Raw genomic sequence first — 17742 nt, 5'->3', positions numbered from 1 at the left:
CAAGCTGGGAACTGAAAAGCCTCTGAGAATCTCACCACAGAGCTGCTCTTGTGACTTCACATGCTTCATCACCATGGACACCCACAGCTTACAAACACCACCGTTCCTCAAGAGATCACAGTTTGGCTATCAAAATGCAGCCCAGTAAGCCAGGAACAGCAAGCTAGAACGTGTAAAGACCACAGGAGCAGAAAAGGTCAGTGCTTTTTTAAAAAAATATATATTAAAAACACCCAAACAAACACATTTTGAGTAATACAAACTTGGCCAGGTCTGGTTTTTCCCATGCAGATTTAGTCATTTCTCCAACATTCATACAGCTCCACAATTGCCACCCCACACCAAAACCACACATATAGTATGAACTCTGTTCTACTACTTCCCTGCTTAACCCTTTTGACACCCTTCTAGCTCTTCAAGGCTATTTCCTAGACAACAGCAGTGATTTCCAGACAGATTCTTCTTTCTCCCTATAGCCTCTGCTTCTGATGTGAGTGCAGCACTCTCAGCTTGGAACCTGTTGTTCTATTGCAGGTGATTTTTTTTTTTTTTTTTAGTTCTATTTTAAAACAAGACACCATGAGTGCTGGGAAAAATAAGCCAAGAGAAAGTACCAAGAATGGGAATATATCCACAGGAAGGAGTGACATGGAAATACCTGTCACAGAGAGGAAATTGTACTTAGAGAAGGAATGCAAGATTCTCACCAACTATATAAACACATACCTGGGAAAAGTGGAGCAGCTCCTGCAGGAAAATAAATGCCTAGAAAAGGAAGCCAAACAGTATCAGGAAGAGAGCAGCACTTACCTCTCTTACATAAGAAAACACAGGCAGAAGTGCCAGAATCTGATTATAACACTAAATGACCAGAATCATGCCGACCTGTCTCAAGTCTGGGCACAGAAAGAGACACTCATCTCCCAGTACACAGAAAAAGAGGAGGAGGTAAGGAGCTCTCTCACCAATGTGGAGACAAAGTACTCCCTTACAAACAAGGAGCTTGAAGACCTGGAGCCTTTCAAAGACAAGGTGGAACACACAAAAAAGATTGAAGAGCTGGAGAAAGAATTACTGGTCACCAAGATACAGCACGCAGACGAAATGCACAGAGTCAGGAGTGGATTTCAGCAGGCCAAGGCTGACTGTGAGCTGGAGTTTGATCAGAAGATGCAGGTTCTCACCAGGACAGCAGAAGCAGCAGCGATGCAGGCACTCTTTCAGCACATCACAGAAGTGAAAGCAGAGAACTGGCAGCTGTGCAGGCAGCTGCACAGGCTCATCCAGCACTCTACAGCCCTTAAAGAGGCCAAAGCTGAGCTGAGAGAGCAGCAGCAGCAGCTCCATTGGGAGCTGCAGTGCATACAGGACATGGCACACCGGCGCCGCTGGCTGCACCAGCACACCGTGCAGCTCTGAGACCTGCAGTCCCACAGCCCCCTCAGCTGTGGCCACTCCTCACAGACACAGCCGGGCTGTCTTAGACAACAGAACAGACACTCTGGGTGGAGGGAAGGATGAAGTATCTCATGCTTAGCAGGCAGTCCAGACAACAGATCTGAGAAGCAACCTCAGCTTTAACTCTCATGACATCTAGGACACTGGAAACTGCAATCTCATCCTGTCTCACAATAAACAACATTTTTCTCTGTGAGGTCAGATGTTGATGTTTGATTAATTAGCAATTTTCTGTGGGCAAATGATAATCTTAGACACAGGGAGGCAATTTCCATGTTATTTTTCACTACAAACTGCTCTCTATTGGTACGACAGTGGTGACCAATGTAGACCTCTTAGTTTTCAGCAACATGAATTTTCCCCTTTTTCTGCATTGCAAAGACTATTTTTTTACTTTCTGCTAGTCTCCACAGGAGAGAAAAGACATCCTTGAGTAACCAAATCCCTTAAAAGAAGCAGTTGAGGCCACTGACCTCCTAACTATCAGTAGAATATATCCACTGAATCTATTTGTGCCAGTTTTACTTTTTTCTTGTTCTTTTCTTGCTTTAGTGTTTCACTTGAGAAGCAAAAGAGTTCCAACAGCCTTGACCTCCGTTCAGTTTTGAAGGGGAACACTTGTGAATTTCAGTCACCTACACTTGCACCAGAAGTGATCCTTACTCTTCCACACAATGTTATTTTATAGGGAACCAGACTTTAGCTGAGATGGGAAGAGACCTCAAAGAAGGGTCAGTCAGAGCAGATCCACTTCCAGTGGCTTTGGAGTAGCTTCAAGGACAGGTTCTGCCCACAGTATCTCCATGCAGTCTGTTCCAGTTTGACTACACTCACAGCAAAAAAAAGATTGCTACATTAAACTGGAATTCCAATTCCATCATAAAATTCCATTTCCTAGCAGCCTGGCTCTGCCTTCCCCTCTGCTCTGCCTGACACAAAATACATTACTAAGATTCTCTGAGCATTCTCTATGCTAAACAATTCCAGCTCTCAGCATTTTCCCTGTACCACAGGTGCTCCAAGCCTCAATCACCTCTGTGGTCCTTTGCTGGACAGAAGCTGTACATCCATGTCTGCCTCCTTTTGAACAGCTGGCAAGGCTCCTCCTAACATAGCTCAGCATGGCATTTGCCACGTTTGCTGCAAGAGAACGTTTGTTGGCTGATGGTCAGCCTGGTGTCCACCAGGTTCTTTCCTGCCAAGCTCTTTCATAGCCTGACAGCTGCCAACCTGTCCTGCTCATGGGCATTACTCCTCACCAGCTGCGGGGCTGGGCATTTTCCATCCATAAAGTTCATAGGGTTCCTGTTGGCCCATTTCTCCAGCCTGACGGAGTCCCTCTGCTCTGTCAACCACTCCTCTGCACTCCAACCTGATCAATGAAGAAGCTAAACAGTACCAGCACCAAGAGTGCTCCGAAAATCTCCCAGTGCTAGCGGAGCTCTGCACCAAGGGCGTCAGCAACCATGGCTGCTAGGTTCTAAAACAAAGTAGGAACGGTTTGTACGGGCACCGGCTCCTGCGAGCGACCTCCGGCCCGCCGCACTAGCACCGACTCCCTTCTCTCGGTGTCTGGTTTTCGCGCTCACGGACCGCGGAGCTCCCGGCGCGGAGGCTAAAGCGGCCGCGGCCGCTCCGCGCCTCAAGCCCCTGCAGGCAACGCGGCGGCCGCCGCGCGCAGCCGGACGCTGAGCCCGCGGCCTGGCGCACGCGCGGCGCCGCCGTCTCTATGGCAGCCGCGCGCGGCTCAGTCTGCCCTCCCCGGAGGCATCTGGCCGTGGGAGTCGCCGCCGCCAGCTGCCTGCTGCCCGCCCGCCCGCTGCTTCTGCTCAGCCGGCCGCCATGAGCGTGCCCGAGGTGGAGCCGCTTATCTCCCAGAAGTACGAGATCAAGAAGCGCCTGGGCAAGGGGGTGAGTGCCCGGCGGGGCTGCGGGAGCTTGGGGGTCCGGGCAGCGAGGGCTCCGCCGGCGCCTGGCGGGTCGAGAGCCTGTACAGCCGATGTAAAGATGATCTTTGGAATATCTATTATGCCTGATAGGAAAAAAAACACCCAAGCAAACCAAAAATCGCAGCCCGGTAGCTTTCTTTGAGTCCCTACAGTTGCTGCGCAGCTACATTTCCGAGGAAGCGGAGCGTGCGAAACTGAAACTGCCTTTGGATTCCCCGTCTGGGTTTTTTTTTTTTTTTTTTTTTTTTTTTTTTTTTTTTTTTCCCCCTCTGATTTATTGGAGGACTGCCACACAAAGCTCTTCTAAGTCAAGTTTTTGGTTTTCTCCTTTTGAAGTCAGGCTGACCTTTCCTTATGGTTTGTGTTTCATTCCACGTTTGCCTTGGACTTGAGGCTTGCTGCCCCCTTGTTACCAGCTTCACCTTTCCGCTCCTTAACTCAGTGTAATATATTGCATCCCTTTTACACACTGAATCACAGAATCACAGAAACATTCAGGTTGGAAAAGACCCTCTGGATCACCAAGTCCAACCGAGAGCCCTGCTTTGTAAGGTTCACCCCTAAACCCCCAAGCACTACATCCATACCACCTTTAAACACATCCAGGACTGGTGACTCCACCATCTCCCTGGTCAGCACATTCCCATCCCTGACCACTCTTGCTAGGAAAACATTTTCCCTAATGTCCAGTCTAAACCTACCCAGTCACAGCTTGAGGGCATTCCCTCTTGTTCTATCGCTAATTGCCTGTGAGAAGAGACCAGCAGCAGCCTCTCCACAACCTCCTTTCAGTTAGCTGTAGAGAGCAATGAGGTCTCCCCTCAGCTCCCTCTTTTTCAAACTAACCATCCCCAGCTCCTTCAGTTGCTCTTCATAAGATTTATTGTCTAGGCCCTTGCCCAGCTTTGTTGCCCTCCTCTGCACTCACTCCAGCACCTCGAGGTCTCTCTTGTATTGAGGTGCCCAAAACTGGGCACAACACAAAGTGTGTTCTAGTTCCCCAGTGAAGGTGTGGGCAGTGCTGCAGATAGCACAGCACACTGTTCATCTGTCCTCTTTCCTCCCTAGGCTTATGGCATTGTGTGGAAAGCAATCGATCGCAGGACAGGAGAGATAGTTGCTGTTAAAAAGATTTTTGATGCTTTCAGGAACAGAACAGATGCTCAGGTGAGAAATTATTGTTCTAAAGTGTCCTGAAGGATGTGGTGGAAGGTATTTTCATGATTGAAGTCTTGGAAAGATGTCAGTTGTTTGACAGTTATGCATGTGACACAATCTAGAGCTACATTAGGGTAAAGAGGGGCAATCAGTGTCAAGCTTTGTGTATCCTGGTGTTTGATGTCCCTCAGGAAATGCTGTCTTCCATTTGTTTGTCCCTGATGTTGTGCTCTCCTGTCTAAGCACAGAGAGCACACTTGTGGCTCTAGTGAGCATCTTGCTTTTCCCCAGCCTCTCTGCCACATCAGAGTTTTCTAGAGGTCAGAATGGAGTTAACCCTCTCATTGGAAGTCCATGCTCTGGTGAGGTGATACTAAACTTTTATTTTTGTTTATTTCCAGAGAACATTTCGAGAGATTATGTTCCTGCAGGTAATGTCCATTCCCTGCCACCTCCTCTCTGCTTTGTAATTCTCTCTGATGGTGTTCACATCTTTTCTTCCCATTCTTTTTCCAAATGCAATGAGCAGTGTTGATAACTCGATTCATTTCTTCTCGGCACCCTCTGGGCAAGCAGCCTTTCCATGAGTGGGCAAAAACACCTGAAGGAAAGGGATAGTTGGTCTTACATTTCCTTTGAGGCATGCCCTGTGTTTTCCCTGGTGTCAGCAGTATCTCCATGCTGGGATTACCACACTGACTTGCATTTGGACTTTCTGGCACTTCCTACATCTTTGGATGTCATGCTTTAGAGGTGGGGCTGGGGTGTGGAGGAGATTTACATGCCAACATATTTTCCTTACGTCACATGGGAAGCAATTTTGGCCACGTTTTAGTATGGAATCACAGAATTGTTAGGGTTGGAAGGGCCTCAAGGATCATCCAGTTCCAACCCCCCTGCCATGGGCAGGGACACCTCACACTACATCAGGTTGCTCAGAGCCACATCCAGCCTGGCCTTAAACACCTCCAGGGATGAGGCTTCCACCACCTCCCTGGGCAACCTGTTCCAGTGTCTCACCACCCTCATGGGGAAGAACTTCTTCCTAACATCCAATCTGAATCTCCCCATTTCTAGTTTTGCTCTATTCCCCCCAGTCCTGTCACTCCCTAACACCCTAAAAAGTCTCTATCCTGCTTTCTTGTAGGCCCCCTTCAGATACTGGAAGGCCACAAGAAGGTCTCCTTGGAGCCTTCTCCAGCCTGAACAGCCCCAACTCTCTCAGTCTGTCCTCATAGGAGTATAGATTGAAACTTTTTCATAACTTTCCATTATCACTTCCAGTGCAAGACAGTGTGAGGCACTGGGGTTTGCTTTCAGTCTGATGTATGTTCTTAACCAGTAACACTTCAACTGTTTAGGTACCTTGCCCTTATTTCAGGTGAAGCATGTTAATGCTGCTTCTTAAGACTACAGCACCAAGTGAAACAGGTGACTGTCCTCTCTTATGATTCTCAAGCAAGACACTGAATTCTGACAGTGGGATCTCTTCCCTCTGCAGCAATTTGGTGAACATCCAAATATCATCAAGCTGCTTGATGTCGTCCGTGCTCAGAACGACAAGGACATCTACCTCATCTTTGAGTCCATGGGTGAGACTTGGCATTGCACCAGCCACTTAAATGCAGCCTCCCTTAGCAGCTGCCTTTGCTCCCTGCTTTGCTGGTAGTGTGTTGATGATTGACATAAATATTCATGTAAGCAGACACAGAAGTAGGAGTAGTGCAGGTTTATATAAATATGTAAGCTATGATTAGATGGGAATAGCAGTGAAGCTTTAAAGGGGATATATGAGAACTGCGTGGCTGAGATGAAGGAAAGATGTCAGTCTGCAGTAAATGAGAAGGTCTGCAGAGACAGAAGAGCTGCACATGTAAGAGGCTGTGCAATCCCATTAGAGCAAAAGTGTGCAACAGCAGAATGGTCACTGCAGCACGAGCTGCAAGTCACACTGATAACACAGAGAGATTGCAGCGCTCTCAGTAAGGACAGTGCTCACTTCTGTTGAGGGTGCACTTGGAAGGTTACAGTTTGGATGGTAGTCAGCTCTGGCCTTGCTTTGAGGAACTTGTGCTCACAACTTGGTAATCCTTTCCTGATGTAAATATATTACTGGTGTAATATATTACAGAGACAGATTTACATGCTGTGATTAAGAAGGGGAATTTGCTGAAAGATATCCACAAGTGTTACATTCTCTACCAACTTCTGAAGGCAACTAAATTCATCCACTCAGGAAATGTTATTCACAGAGATCAGAAGGTATATTTCAGTCACAGTCTTTGTCCTTTGCTCACTTTTTCTGTTAAACACTAACTGGAAAAGTATGAAAAGAATGAGACTGCTAGAAGAACCTTGATCAGAATCTTCTGCCACTCAGAGACTAAAAACCTTATTCATTTTCCCCAATTCAGCCTTCAAATATCTTGCTGGATGCAGACTGCTTTGTTAAGCTTTGTGACTTTGGGCTGGCCAGGTCCTTGAGCCAGGTGAATGAGGACCAAGGTAGCCCAGCTCTGACAGAGTATGTGGCAACGCGGTGGTACCGTGCCCCTGAGATCCTGCTCTCCTCTCACAGGTAACTCCTTAACCTGAGCCAGGGGGGGACCACTGGGAGGATTTACAGCCTAAAAGCCTTAATTCTCTTCATTCCAGACATCACCAGATACAGCAGCATGTCAACAGTCCATTTAAACTTCAGTTCTGCAGCAAAAAAAGCTCTCCTTTGTACATTTCCTTCCTGGCTTCTTAGATTGTGTATTTACATATATCATCAGCTCATCTGCTTGTCCCCTTTCTCTCACTAGACTTATCCTTTATCTCCTTAAACCTTCATCTTGTCAAAGTCTGGTTGAGTACCTTAGTCCTCTTTTCCAAGTTTAAGAAGAGCTCTTTTGATAGGCCTTCAGAAAATAGTCTACAATGAAATGTTCAATAAGCTGCCTGCTATTCAGGCTTAGTCCTTTTGTCCTTTTTTTTTTTTTTTGACTTAAATATACCAAATCTTACTGATCAGAAAAGAAAATAAATGCAGGTTGAGTTGCTATCAGAAAAGAAAATAACTACAGATTGGGTTACTATCAGAAAAGAAAATAAATACAGGTTGGGTTACCATCCCAAATTTGAAGTGTGGATGTTTTGCAAACTGTCATTAACCCATTGTTTGGCATTTACTTTGCTTAAGTACTTGTAACTACTTTCTAGCTACATTATGCCCTGAAAAGTCAGTTGTTTCCAAACAGCAACCTGTAATCTTCAGTGTTGATGACATGAGAAGTAAACATGGCCTTGTCCTGGCTTCAACCTCTGGTGCCTTTCCTGGCATGGTTCCCCAGACTAGACTATTAGTAGGATCAGTCTCCTCTCTGTTTTATGCTTGCCAGTGTCATGATTCCCGAATCTCATTCATTTTATAGTTCAAACCTCTGAGTGTTCATCTTCAGGGAGTCACCAGGCTTGTTTTTCTAGCAGAACAGGCTAGTGTCACTGCTGGGAATGCTAGGAACAGAGAGAGATTTGCTTAACTGAGTCAAAACTTTGTTCTGTTCTTATTTGTAGTTACACTAAAGGTGTAGACATGTGGAGCATTGGCTGTATCCTGGGGGAGCTGCTACTGGGGAAACCTCTTTTCCCTGGAACATCAACAGTTAATCAGATTGAGCAGATCTTCAGGGTCATTCCTGCCCCATCCCCAGAAGGTAGGACCCTCCCCTGTATTTAGAGAAGGAAATTGTGAGGTGATCAAACATCTTTCCAAGGAAATTAAAGAGTTAATTGTGAAATGCTAGTGTGGGAGGAAAATAAGGCTGTCCTTGACTAGATGAGAAACAAGAACTAGGCCTCCAAGACATTGCTGAGATTTACAAGAGGAAACCAGGTTAAACCAAAGTGTCATACTTCAGTGGATCTTGCGTAGGAAAGGGAAATTAGACCTTTTGTATGGAAATCTAAACACAGAAGTGAATGCTGGGGTAAATGTATGTTAAATCCCAAAGAGGGGATGATGATGATGATGATGATGATGATGGTGATGACTGTCTTCTGTGAGTTCCAGTCTAACAGCCTCTATATCTGATAAACTTTTACAAATGTGTTAATTTGTTGTCACTAAGCTATCAAATTGTTTTGAGAAAAATAACTACCCTCAGTTGAAGGACATCACAGTTTTGAAGAACTCCAAGTTTGAAGTGATTTATCATTTTTTCATTAGAGATTTGTTTGCTGTGAATGTAATATGAATAGAAATGTGTGTGTGAAAGCAGGGATTAGAAGAGTAGCCAGCACTGATAAGAGAAAATGCTATTCCATTCTCAGCAGTACAACTGAGGAATGTGTTCATAGAATCCTAGAGTGGCTCAGGTTGGAAAGGATCTCAGAGTTCATCTCCTCCAACCTCCCCACCATGGGCAGGGACACTTCCCAACTGCTCAAGGCCTCATCCAACCTGGCCTTGGACACCCCCAGGGAGGAAGCATCCACAACCTCCCTGGGCAGCCTATTCCAGTGTCCCACCACCCTCCTACTGAAGAACTTCTTGATGATATGGAAAGCAGAAGGAAGAGCACAGGACAGATGGCTCATTAGCAGGAAGTCCCTCAGGACAATGGCTGCCGGGTTACAGCATCTCACAGGCACATTTGCTTTGGGCCACACAAGTGCAAACAAACACTTGTTCCAAACGTTATTGCAAGGAAAGAGAACCAACCTAGGAGGAGCAGCTCTGCCTAGGATTTATGGGACCAAAGAAGCAAGAAAATTCCTTAGCAACTGTTGAGTTTTTGAGAGTGTGTGTTCAGAAAACAGTTTATCGTCAGCGGTCAAAAAGCAGCCCAGCAGATGGGCAGAGGAAATCAATAGCTGGTAGCCTTTGTTCTCTGTGTCCCACACAAGTGACTGGCCAGATCCTTTAGCCTCAGCTATCTTGGTGCTTCTGTGTCTGTGGGTGTCAGAGTGTGAGTTTGTGAAACCTATGGTAGAATGAATAGGAACTGAGAAAACCAGCAGAGGGAATTCCATCACCATTCTGTGAGATCTCCCATGGAGTATATTGGATCATTGCCTATGTTAGTATCAAATCTTTGCTTTTCTGCACTACCTGTGCAGCTCAGGTGATCCTAACCTTGGCATGAACTGTGTCCTTTCCTTACTGCAGATATTTTGGCTGTGCAGTCAGACTACAAGGCCTCCATCATTAGCCGCCTGAGTTCCCGGTAAGCCTCCAACTTGTTTCCATCTCCATGATGTCAGGAAGTTCCCTATGGGCCAGCAATGTGCCCTTGTGGCCAAGAGGGCCAATGGGATCCTGGGCTGCAGTAAGAGGAGTGTGTCCAGCAGATCCAGGGAGGTTCTCCTCCCTCTCTGCTTTGCCCTGGTGAGGCCACAACTGGAACATTGCTTCCAGTTCTGGGCTCCCCAGTTCAAGACAGGGACAGGGATCTGCTGGAGAGAGTCCAAGGGAGGGCTACAAGGATGCTGAAGGGACTGCAGCAATGCCTGGGGAGGAGAGGCTGAGAAACCTGGGGCTGTCTAGTCTGGAGAGAAGAACACTGAGAGAGGATCTGATCAATGTCCATAAATATCTGAGGGCTGGGGGTTAGGAGGGAGGGGACAGGCTCTGCTCAGTTGCACCCTGTGATAGGACAAGGGGCAGTGGAAATCAACTACAGCACAGGAAGTTCTACCTCAATAGGAAGAGGAACTTCTTCACTGTGAGGGTCACAGAGCACTGGAAGAGGCTGTGCAGAGAGGTTGTGGAGTCTCCTTCTCTGGAGACTTTCCAGCCCCATCAGGATGTGTTCCTGTGTGACCTGTGCTGGATTCTATGGTCCTGCTCTGGCAGGGGGGTTGGACTCGATGATCTTCGGAGGTCCCTTCCAACCCCTAACATCCTCTGATCCTGTGAACATCCTGTGATCCCTGGAGTTCACCTTCCAGTGTTCATGAGAAGAAATGACTTCTGCTCTCTGCAGATTCACCTACCCGTGGAAAGAGATGCAAAGTTCAAATAAAACCAGAGATGACAAGACCAAATCTGAGAATAGGAAAGCAGCGTGAGGCTGGGCCTGCATTCCCAGCTCTTGGCATCTGTGCTTTCTCAAAAGGAGAACATTTTCCTACCCTGAGTGGCATTCCCATCTGATGGCATTGGTTCATACATAACAGCCTCATTCCAACTGCTTAGCAGCTCTTGCTCTGATTTTTGTCACACTCCCTCCTTCTCCTGTATCTGTCACAGCTCTTTTGGATGCTCCAGTCCTGTACAGACTACAAGATAATGCTGTGTTTATTACACATCTCATGAGTAAACTTCATGCTGTTATGCTATCTTATGGCCACAGCAAAGGACTCCTCAGCTTGCCAGTACTCCCTGCTTGTATCTGAGGTGGCACCAGTGGGCACCTCCTTCCCACTGGGGGTCTGCAGACTGTGTGGCCAAGCTGTCTGTGGTGGGAGTTGTGGAGCTGGGGTTCATAGGTTTGGGTTGGAGTGGCTCAGGCCACAAGTTCTAGTGGCTGCCTTGCTGCTCACATGAGCAGCACCTGCATTTTCATGCTGACTTGTGCTGCCTTCAGCTGGCATCCTGGAGCATGATTCCCTTTCCCCCAGGGACACCAGCTGTCCAGAGGACCTGTTATTCCTTCTGTCTGATACTGCCTGGTGTCTCCCACTCCACTGAAATGAGGAAGACCAGGCTTGCAGGTCAGGCATCTCTTGTAGGCTGTTTGTGCTAGCAAGGCATTCAAACCAAGGGCTAAAAGCCCTTCCTGTCCCCCAGGCCTGTGCCCCAGGGTTATGAGACCATTTGTGAGCGAGCTCTGGAGTCAGCTAGCTGTCACCTTGATGTGAGTGGCAGAACTGCAATTCATGCCCTCACTGTGGCCACTGGGAGCTTAAGTTGTTTTCTGACTTGCAGGCAGCGAGTAACATTTGAGGAGATTTTCCCATCCTCTACTCCATTGCCTGCCTTGGACCTCCTGAAGAAGCTTTTAGTATTTAACCCTGAGAAACGACTCACAGCAGAGGAGGCTCTGCAGCACCCCTATGTGAGAAGGTGAGTGCAAGGCCATTGTGCACTTGCCCCTGCTGTTTTCTGGATGCTAAGGGCCTGCTCTTGGCATCAGTTTTCCATGTGTGCATAACATCAAAAAATAAAAAGACAAAGCTAATTCTTCATTTTCTCTAACCCTGCTTACACCAGAGGCCACAACAGATTTGTAACAATCCTTTTGAACATTGTACTAATCTGTGTTGGTGGTGGTTTTAATTTTAGTGAATTACATTATGTCTTATCTTCCTAGGTTTCACCTTCCTGCCAGGGAGCCCTCTCTGGATTATGAAGTGGTTCTTCCTTTAGGTGATGATGTCCAGCTGTCTGTGGCAGAGTATCGAAATAAATTATATGAGGTACTTGCTCTTACTCTGTTTTCCAAACTCCTGGTCCTCCAGGTAAGCTGCCACTCTTGCACACACTTACTGAATGCTGTCCTTTTCCTCTGTTTGACTTCTCCTAGGCTTTCCATGTGTGCCTACAGCATGCTTCTTATCAGTCTGCTCCACACTGTTGCCGTTTTTGAGAAGGCTTTAAATGCAAGTGTGTAAAGCATGGTGTCTAAGAAAGACTGTGCTGGAGGAAAATAGACTGGATCCAACAGGGAGCTGAGGCTGCTGCCACTCCATGTGCCCATGTCCAGCCAGCAGCAAGGCTGTGTTCTCAGCAGGCACACAGGAAACACACGGACACATGGCTGGCCACATGGAGCACCAACAGAGCACCCACAGCCTCAGTCCTGCTCCCGTCTCTGCCTGAGCAAGGTGGAAGCCCACTGCTGAGAACACCTATACAAGGTGGCTTCCTGCAGCAGCTGTCCTCAGACTGCCCAGCAGCTGGTCCTGGGCTCCTGCTCTCCTCAGCTGCTGGCACTGGGACATACAAGGCCCCAAGGCTGCAGACCTGCTCCAGTGGCTGGGACAGACTATGCAGATAGATAGCTGGTCAGGACTTTGCAGGTCCTTTAGCTGAGCTCTGTCCCTAGTGTTTTGCCTCTAGAGATGAGGAGGTGTTCTCCCACCCTGGGAATGTTCATAGGCCAAGCTGGATGGGGCTCTGAGCAACCTGCTGTAGTGGGAGATGTCCCTGCCCATGGTAGGGTGCTGGACTTGTTGATCCTTGAAAGCCCTTCCAGCCCCTTCTCTGATTCTTTAGCAGTTGCCTAAATGCAGATTTATTTTTGTTTCCCAGCAGAATAGGTAGCTAACTGCTCTCTGAAGCCCAAGAAGACTGAACTCTTCACAGATCATCTTAAAGCCCTTCTTTTTGTTGTTGTGTTTTTTTTTTCCTTCCTTTAATTTCTATGACTCTTCTGGGGCAAGTTAACATAATCAGTAGTGGGCTTGCACATTCTGTCTTTTCCAAGCCTAACAGCCACTTATTTAGGGCTCATATTGAACTTGCCTGTTTAATCCTTTTTCTTAATGCTTCAGCCCTTTCATTATTTTTATTATTATTGTTATTATTAGTGTTATTGTTATTATTATTATTATCTTTCCAGTCCTAAATTAATTGTAAAACTATAGTTGTTACCTATCCTGTATAAATTGCAGTTATTTGTAAGTCTTTCTCTTTGTTCCTGTGTGTTGTTCCTCTGCTCTGCTGTGTAGCTGTGTTAGGTCTAACCAACTTCTCCTTTCTCTAGATGATCCTTGAAAGGAAATTAAATGGCCACCCAAAGAGAGAAGATGCTCAACTAGGCCAGCCTGAATCCAGGCCACTTCTTCCAAATCCCAGTTCTGTGACTTTGCCTGCCAGGAAAGGCCAGAGACAACCAACACCTCCTCTTCTGAAAGCTTCATCTGTGCATGCTGGAGCTGCAACCAGTGTCCAGCCACAAGTACCCAGCCAGAGTGAGGGTTCAGCAGGAGCTTTATGTCAGAGACCAAAGCTCAGTGTGATCTACAACCCCATCACACACACTGCTGTTCAAGGTAGGTACAGCCCTCCTGCAGTGGGATAATCCACCATGAGGCATTCTCATGGAGAAGGAAAAAGAAAAGAGATTGAGTGAGGAAAGAGGGGAAATTGACATGGCAAAAGGAGAGGATGGGAGTGTGGAAGGGAAAGAAGAACAAAACACTGCTGAATGAGTTCTGAGTGTATGATGTTCTCTTGGTCTCTTTCCTGCCTAAGTCTCTATGTTCCTTTCAGCTTTCTCTTTGATTCTATACTGCTGTCATGTTTCCCCATGCCCTTCGGAACTGGTTTTGTTTGCTGCAGCTTTCTGATTTTATTCAGAGTCAGTTTGTTTGTGAGGCAAAGCAAGCTGGCAGGGGCTGACAGTTTTTAGGTCAGGGTTTCTGTGCTCTCACTTTTTTTTTTTCTTCCGCAGGTAATGCGAACTCTGGTGCTGTGATCAGGGACTGTTCTGCACCACCTCCTCAACAGGCCAGAAGCACTAGCAATAGGAAACTGGGGAGACAAATGACAGGGGCAAATGCTCAGCCACCTCCTGCAAGCCTGCAGAGCCTTCACAACGTGAGTAGCTGTCCTACAAAAACCAAAAACAAGACCAAAATGATAGACACAAACCATTTGACAGAGACACAAACTATCTTCAGTGAGAGGCCAGGCATTATGCTCTGTAACTAAACAAATACATTTTTACCAGTTAAAATCACTGCAGTTTTAGATACACACTTCAGTTTTATGGCTTGAATTGGGGTGTCAGTCAAATGGTAGCAGTGGCCTGGTTTGATAAGGCAGCTGGACCTGAGTAGTAGTGGACCTGAGTAAGGCTGCTCCTCCTCACTGGAGAGCTGAAGAGCTGGCTGAACAATTTCTGCTGGGAGGGGAAATAACTAGGCACAACTTGGGGCTGATATGGGGTAGATTCACATAGGGGCTTTCATATTGCAGCCTTCAGTCCAACCCCCCTGCTAGGCAGGGTCACCCATAGCACCTTGCACAATGGCCAGCTGGGTTGGAAGCTCTCCAGAGGAGACTCCACAACCTCTCTGGGCAGCCTGCTTCAGGCCTCCAGCAGCCTTATAGGAAAAAGTTCTGCACCATGAAGGTGCTGGCACACTGGAACACTGCAACAGGTTGCACAGGGAGGTGGTTGAGGCCCCATCCCTGGAGATACTGAAGGTGATGCTGGACAGGGCTCTGGGCAGCCTGATCTAATGGAGGATGTCCCTGCTGACTGCAGGGAGGTTGGACTGGATGAGCTTTGGAGGTCCCTTCCAACCCAGACCATTCTAACATTCTGTGACCAGAAACTGGTCCCACATTCTTCTCTCAGTCTAACCATTGCATCCTCCCATGTGCAGCAGAAAATTGAGGCCTTAAGCAACCTCGTCTAGTGGGAGGTGTCCCTGCCCAGGGCAGGGGGGTTGGAACTAGATGATCTTTTAAGGTCCCTTCCAACCCAAACCACTCTGTGAACGTAGTGTTGTATTTACCACATCCCCAGGTGTTTTCTCTGCCAATGAACTTAACAACCCTGAGTTAAATTCTGTGCATGAGGCAGAGTGTTGAGAGGAAGAGCAGCTACAGGAATCCCCAGGAAATGCCAAAGCTTAAAGCTTACATCTCCAGCATATGTAATGCTGGTCTGCAGTTAGTCTGGGGTTAGAAACACTTTCTCCTGGAGTTTTAAATCTAACCCCAGTCTTTGAGCAAACCCTTACCACCTGTGAGCAGAGCAGTAAGAGTCGTTTAGTGCCTGTAGGGGTGCAGGAGGTCTCTGAAGGACTGCTGAATTTAAGTACAGGAGTTGGGTACTTTAGAAGATGTGAAGTAACAGCCCTTTCTCCTCAGCAACTCCTGAAATGGCTGGGGTAGCAGCAGCCAGGGCCACAATACTGAGTGGCAACTCTTGCCTTTCAGATAACTACAGAGGGTCACAAAGATTGAGCTGCAGATTCAAGTGTAATTTACCATGTGTTGTAATGTGTTAGTAACTTCTCCCCACAGGGGCTGATAAACAAAATATCCACGTGCAGCTTCCACCTCAGAAAGTCACCAGGCCATTAGACTGGCAGGAGCCAGGAGGGTATCCTGGGGAATGCTGATGGTGAACCTTTCTGTACATACATTGCAAGCATTCACCACTGTTGAAAAGAAGGTGGTAGCCTAAGAGGCCTTGGGGCTTCTGCTCCAGTGCAGGACTAGTTTGTTGTATCTTGCTCTAGTGCCCTGGTTCCTGATGCACCTGTTCTCAAGCCCTTCTCCCTCACATCATTCTCACTGTGATCTTACAAAACAGTTTGCTTTTTTTATTATTCATGTAACACTCCAGATGTGTCCTGCTTCTCAGCAGAAGTCAAATTTGTGTCCCTTATTTGTATTTCAGAGCTCTGATTGCAAGTTACTAATTGTCTTGGCTTTTCTTTCTCCCACAGAATCCAAGAAGCACTCAGTTTCACAGCAGAGAGGTTTGTCCCCTTCTGAAGCCCAGTAAGAAGATGTTCCAGATTACTGCAAATGTTGGAGCTGCTGGTGATCCTAAAGCATCCATGGGCAGCTACTCCCAAGCCTATGGCACCATCTGTAAATCTGCACTGCAGAGTCTGCCAATACCAAAGTCCTGCCAACAACAGGAGCAGTGAGGGTGGAGGTAAGATACAGCTCATCTCACCAGTCCCCTAACAGCAAGGTGCAGCAGGCACTGGAGAATGCTTTGTTCCTTACATGGGACAGTGCTCTGCTTTCCTCTGGACAGCCCAGCAGGAAAGAGAAGCTGAGCCCTTTGCCTTCAGCCCTGCCAGCCCTGGGCACAGCACTCTTTTCTCCCACCCTGAACAGTGAACACTGTCAGCTCATGTTCCTCATTTGATTGATTGCAAAAAAACCCCTAAGTTGGCAATGTTCTAATACATGAATGTAGGCATATTTAAACTGTCTGGACTTCATGAAGTTCCACAAGGCCAAGTCAAGATGTCAGTCCAGGCTGGGGATGAAGGGATGGAGAAGGACTTGGGGTTACTGGTGGATGAAAACTGGACATGAGCCAACAGTGTGCGTTTGCAGCCCAGAAGCCAACATGAAGTCTCCTGAGCTCCATGCAAAGAAGCATGGCCGGCAGGTCAGGGAAGGTGATTCTTCCCCTCTAGTTGGCTCTTGTGAGACCCCACCTGGAGCTCTGCATCCAGTTCTGGGCTCCCCAGGACAAGAAAGACATGGACTGGTTAGAGAATGTCCAGAGGAAAGCAAAGAAAATGATCAAAGGGATGGAACAGCTCTCACAATGACAGGCTGAGAGAGTTTGGGTTGTTCAGTCTGGAGGAGAGAAGGCTGTGGGAAGACCTTCTGGGTGTTACCTGAAGGGGGCTTATACGAAGGATGACTTTCAGTTGAGGCCTGTAGTGCCAGAATAAGGAGCAGTCCGAATGAAGTGGCAGAGGGTGGCTCATAAGGAAGACGTTTTTTACAATGAAGGTGCAGAGACACTGGAACAGGTTGCCCAGAGAAGCTGTGGATGCCCTTTCCCTGGAAGTGTTCAAGGTGAGACTGGATGGGGCTCTGAGCAACCTACTCTAGCAGGAGGTGTCCCTGCCCATGGCAGGGGGCTGGACTTGGCCATCCTTGAAGTCCCTTCCAGGCCATTCTCTGAGTCTTTAGCAGTTGCCTAAATACAGATTTATTTTTGTTTCCCAGCAGAACAGGTAGCTGACTGTTCTCTGAAGACCAAGGAGACTGAACTCTTCACAGATCATCTTAAAGCCCTTTTTTTTTCCCTATGACTTCTCTGGGGTAAATGAACATAATCAGTGGTGCCTTATTTTCATTAAAATGCAGCAGATAAGCATTTTCAACATAGTTGGGTTCTGCTAAAATGTTTAATAACTTACCTAAGGTGTAAGAATGTAAATGTTGTAATAATAAATACTTCATAGTGCACTACAGAAGCGTCTGTGGGTTCCAATCAATGTTTGCTGCGTGTGCAAAGAAAAAAATACAGGAGTATCTTGTTCAAGGAATAATATGGTAATTATTATTTTTGTGGGTTTTTTTTCTTTCAGAAAGCAATGTTCCAAGAGATACCAATGGTGAAACATCATGCAGTTGTTGTCAGGCAACAGTGGGACTATAGGAAAGTTTAAATCTGTATTCCTGTTGTAATTCTGATTTTTGGTACACTCTCCTCATTAACTTGAAGTTCTTACACCAAGTCTGTCCCTG

The 17742-nt window shown here is 47.0% G+C and overlaps 2 protein-coding genes across 2 annotated transcripts; both read left to right on the top strand.

The window, feature by feature from the left end:
• Window positions 1-579: 579 nt before the first annotated feature.
• CCDC166 (coiled-coil domain containing 166) lies at window positions 580-1419 on the top strand. The gene has a single exon (XM_054385258.1). The coding sequence runs from the start codon at window positions 580-582 to the stop codon at window positions 1417-1419; it is 840 nt and encodes a 279-aa protein (XP_054241233.1).
• A 1881-nt stretch (window positions 1420-3300) lies between these two features.
• On the top strand, window positions 3301-16169 carry MAPK15 (mitogen-activated protein kinase 15). The gene is made up of 13 exons (XM_054385540.1): window positions 3301-3369; window positions 4476-4574; window positions 4967-4996; window positions 6067-6157; window positions 6697-6827; window positions 6980-7143; window positions 8124-8263; window positions 9718-9775; window positions 11479-11616; window positions 11864-11969; window positions 13259-13547; window positions 13949-14094; window positions 15963-16169. Exons 1-13 carry the CDS (start codon window positions 3301-3303, stop codon window positions 16167-16169), a joined length of 1668 nt encoding a protein of 555 aa, XP_054241515.1.
• The last annotated feature ends 1573 nt before the right edge of the window (window positions 16170-17742 follow it).

The sequence above is a fragment of the Indicator indicator genome, chromosome 12 (assembly GCF_027791375.1).
Source record: "Indicator indicator isolate 239-I01 chromosome 12, UM_Iind_1.1, whole genome shotgun sequence".
Taxonomy (NCBI): Eukaryota; Metazoa; Chordata; class Aves; order Piciformes; family Indicatoridae; genus Indicator; species Indicator indicator.
The sequence above is the reverse complement of the archived record's forward strand: the minus strand, read 5'-3'. Positions and strand labels throughout refer to the sequence as shown.

Excerpts from the sequence above, each read along its gene's own strand:
- CCDC166 (XM_054385258.1), top strand. The coding sequence starts at position 580 with ATGAGTGCTGGGAAAAATAAGCCAAGAGAAAGTACCAAGAATGGGAAT.
- MAPK15 (XM_054385540.1), top strand. The coding sequence starts at position 3,301 with ATGAGCGTGCCCGAGGTGGAGCCGCTTATCTCCCAGAAGTACGAGATC. Across the intron at positions 8,264-9,717 it reads TCCTGCCCCATCCCCAGAAG|ATATTTTGGCTGTGCAGTCA; the intron begins GTAGGACCCTCC and ends TCCTTACTGCAG. Across the intron at positions 11,970-13,258 it reads ATCGAAATAAATTATATGAG|ATGATCCTTGAAAGGAAATT; the intron begins GTACTTGCTCTT and ends TCCTTTCTCTAG.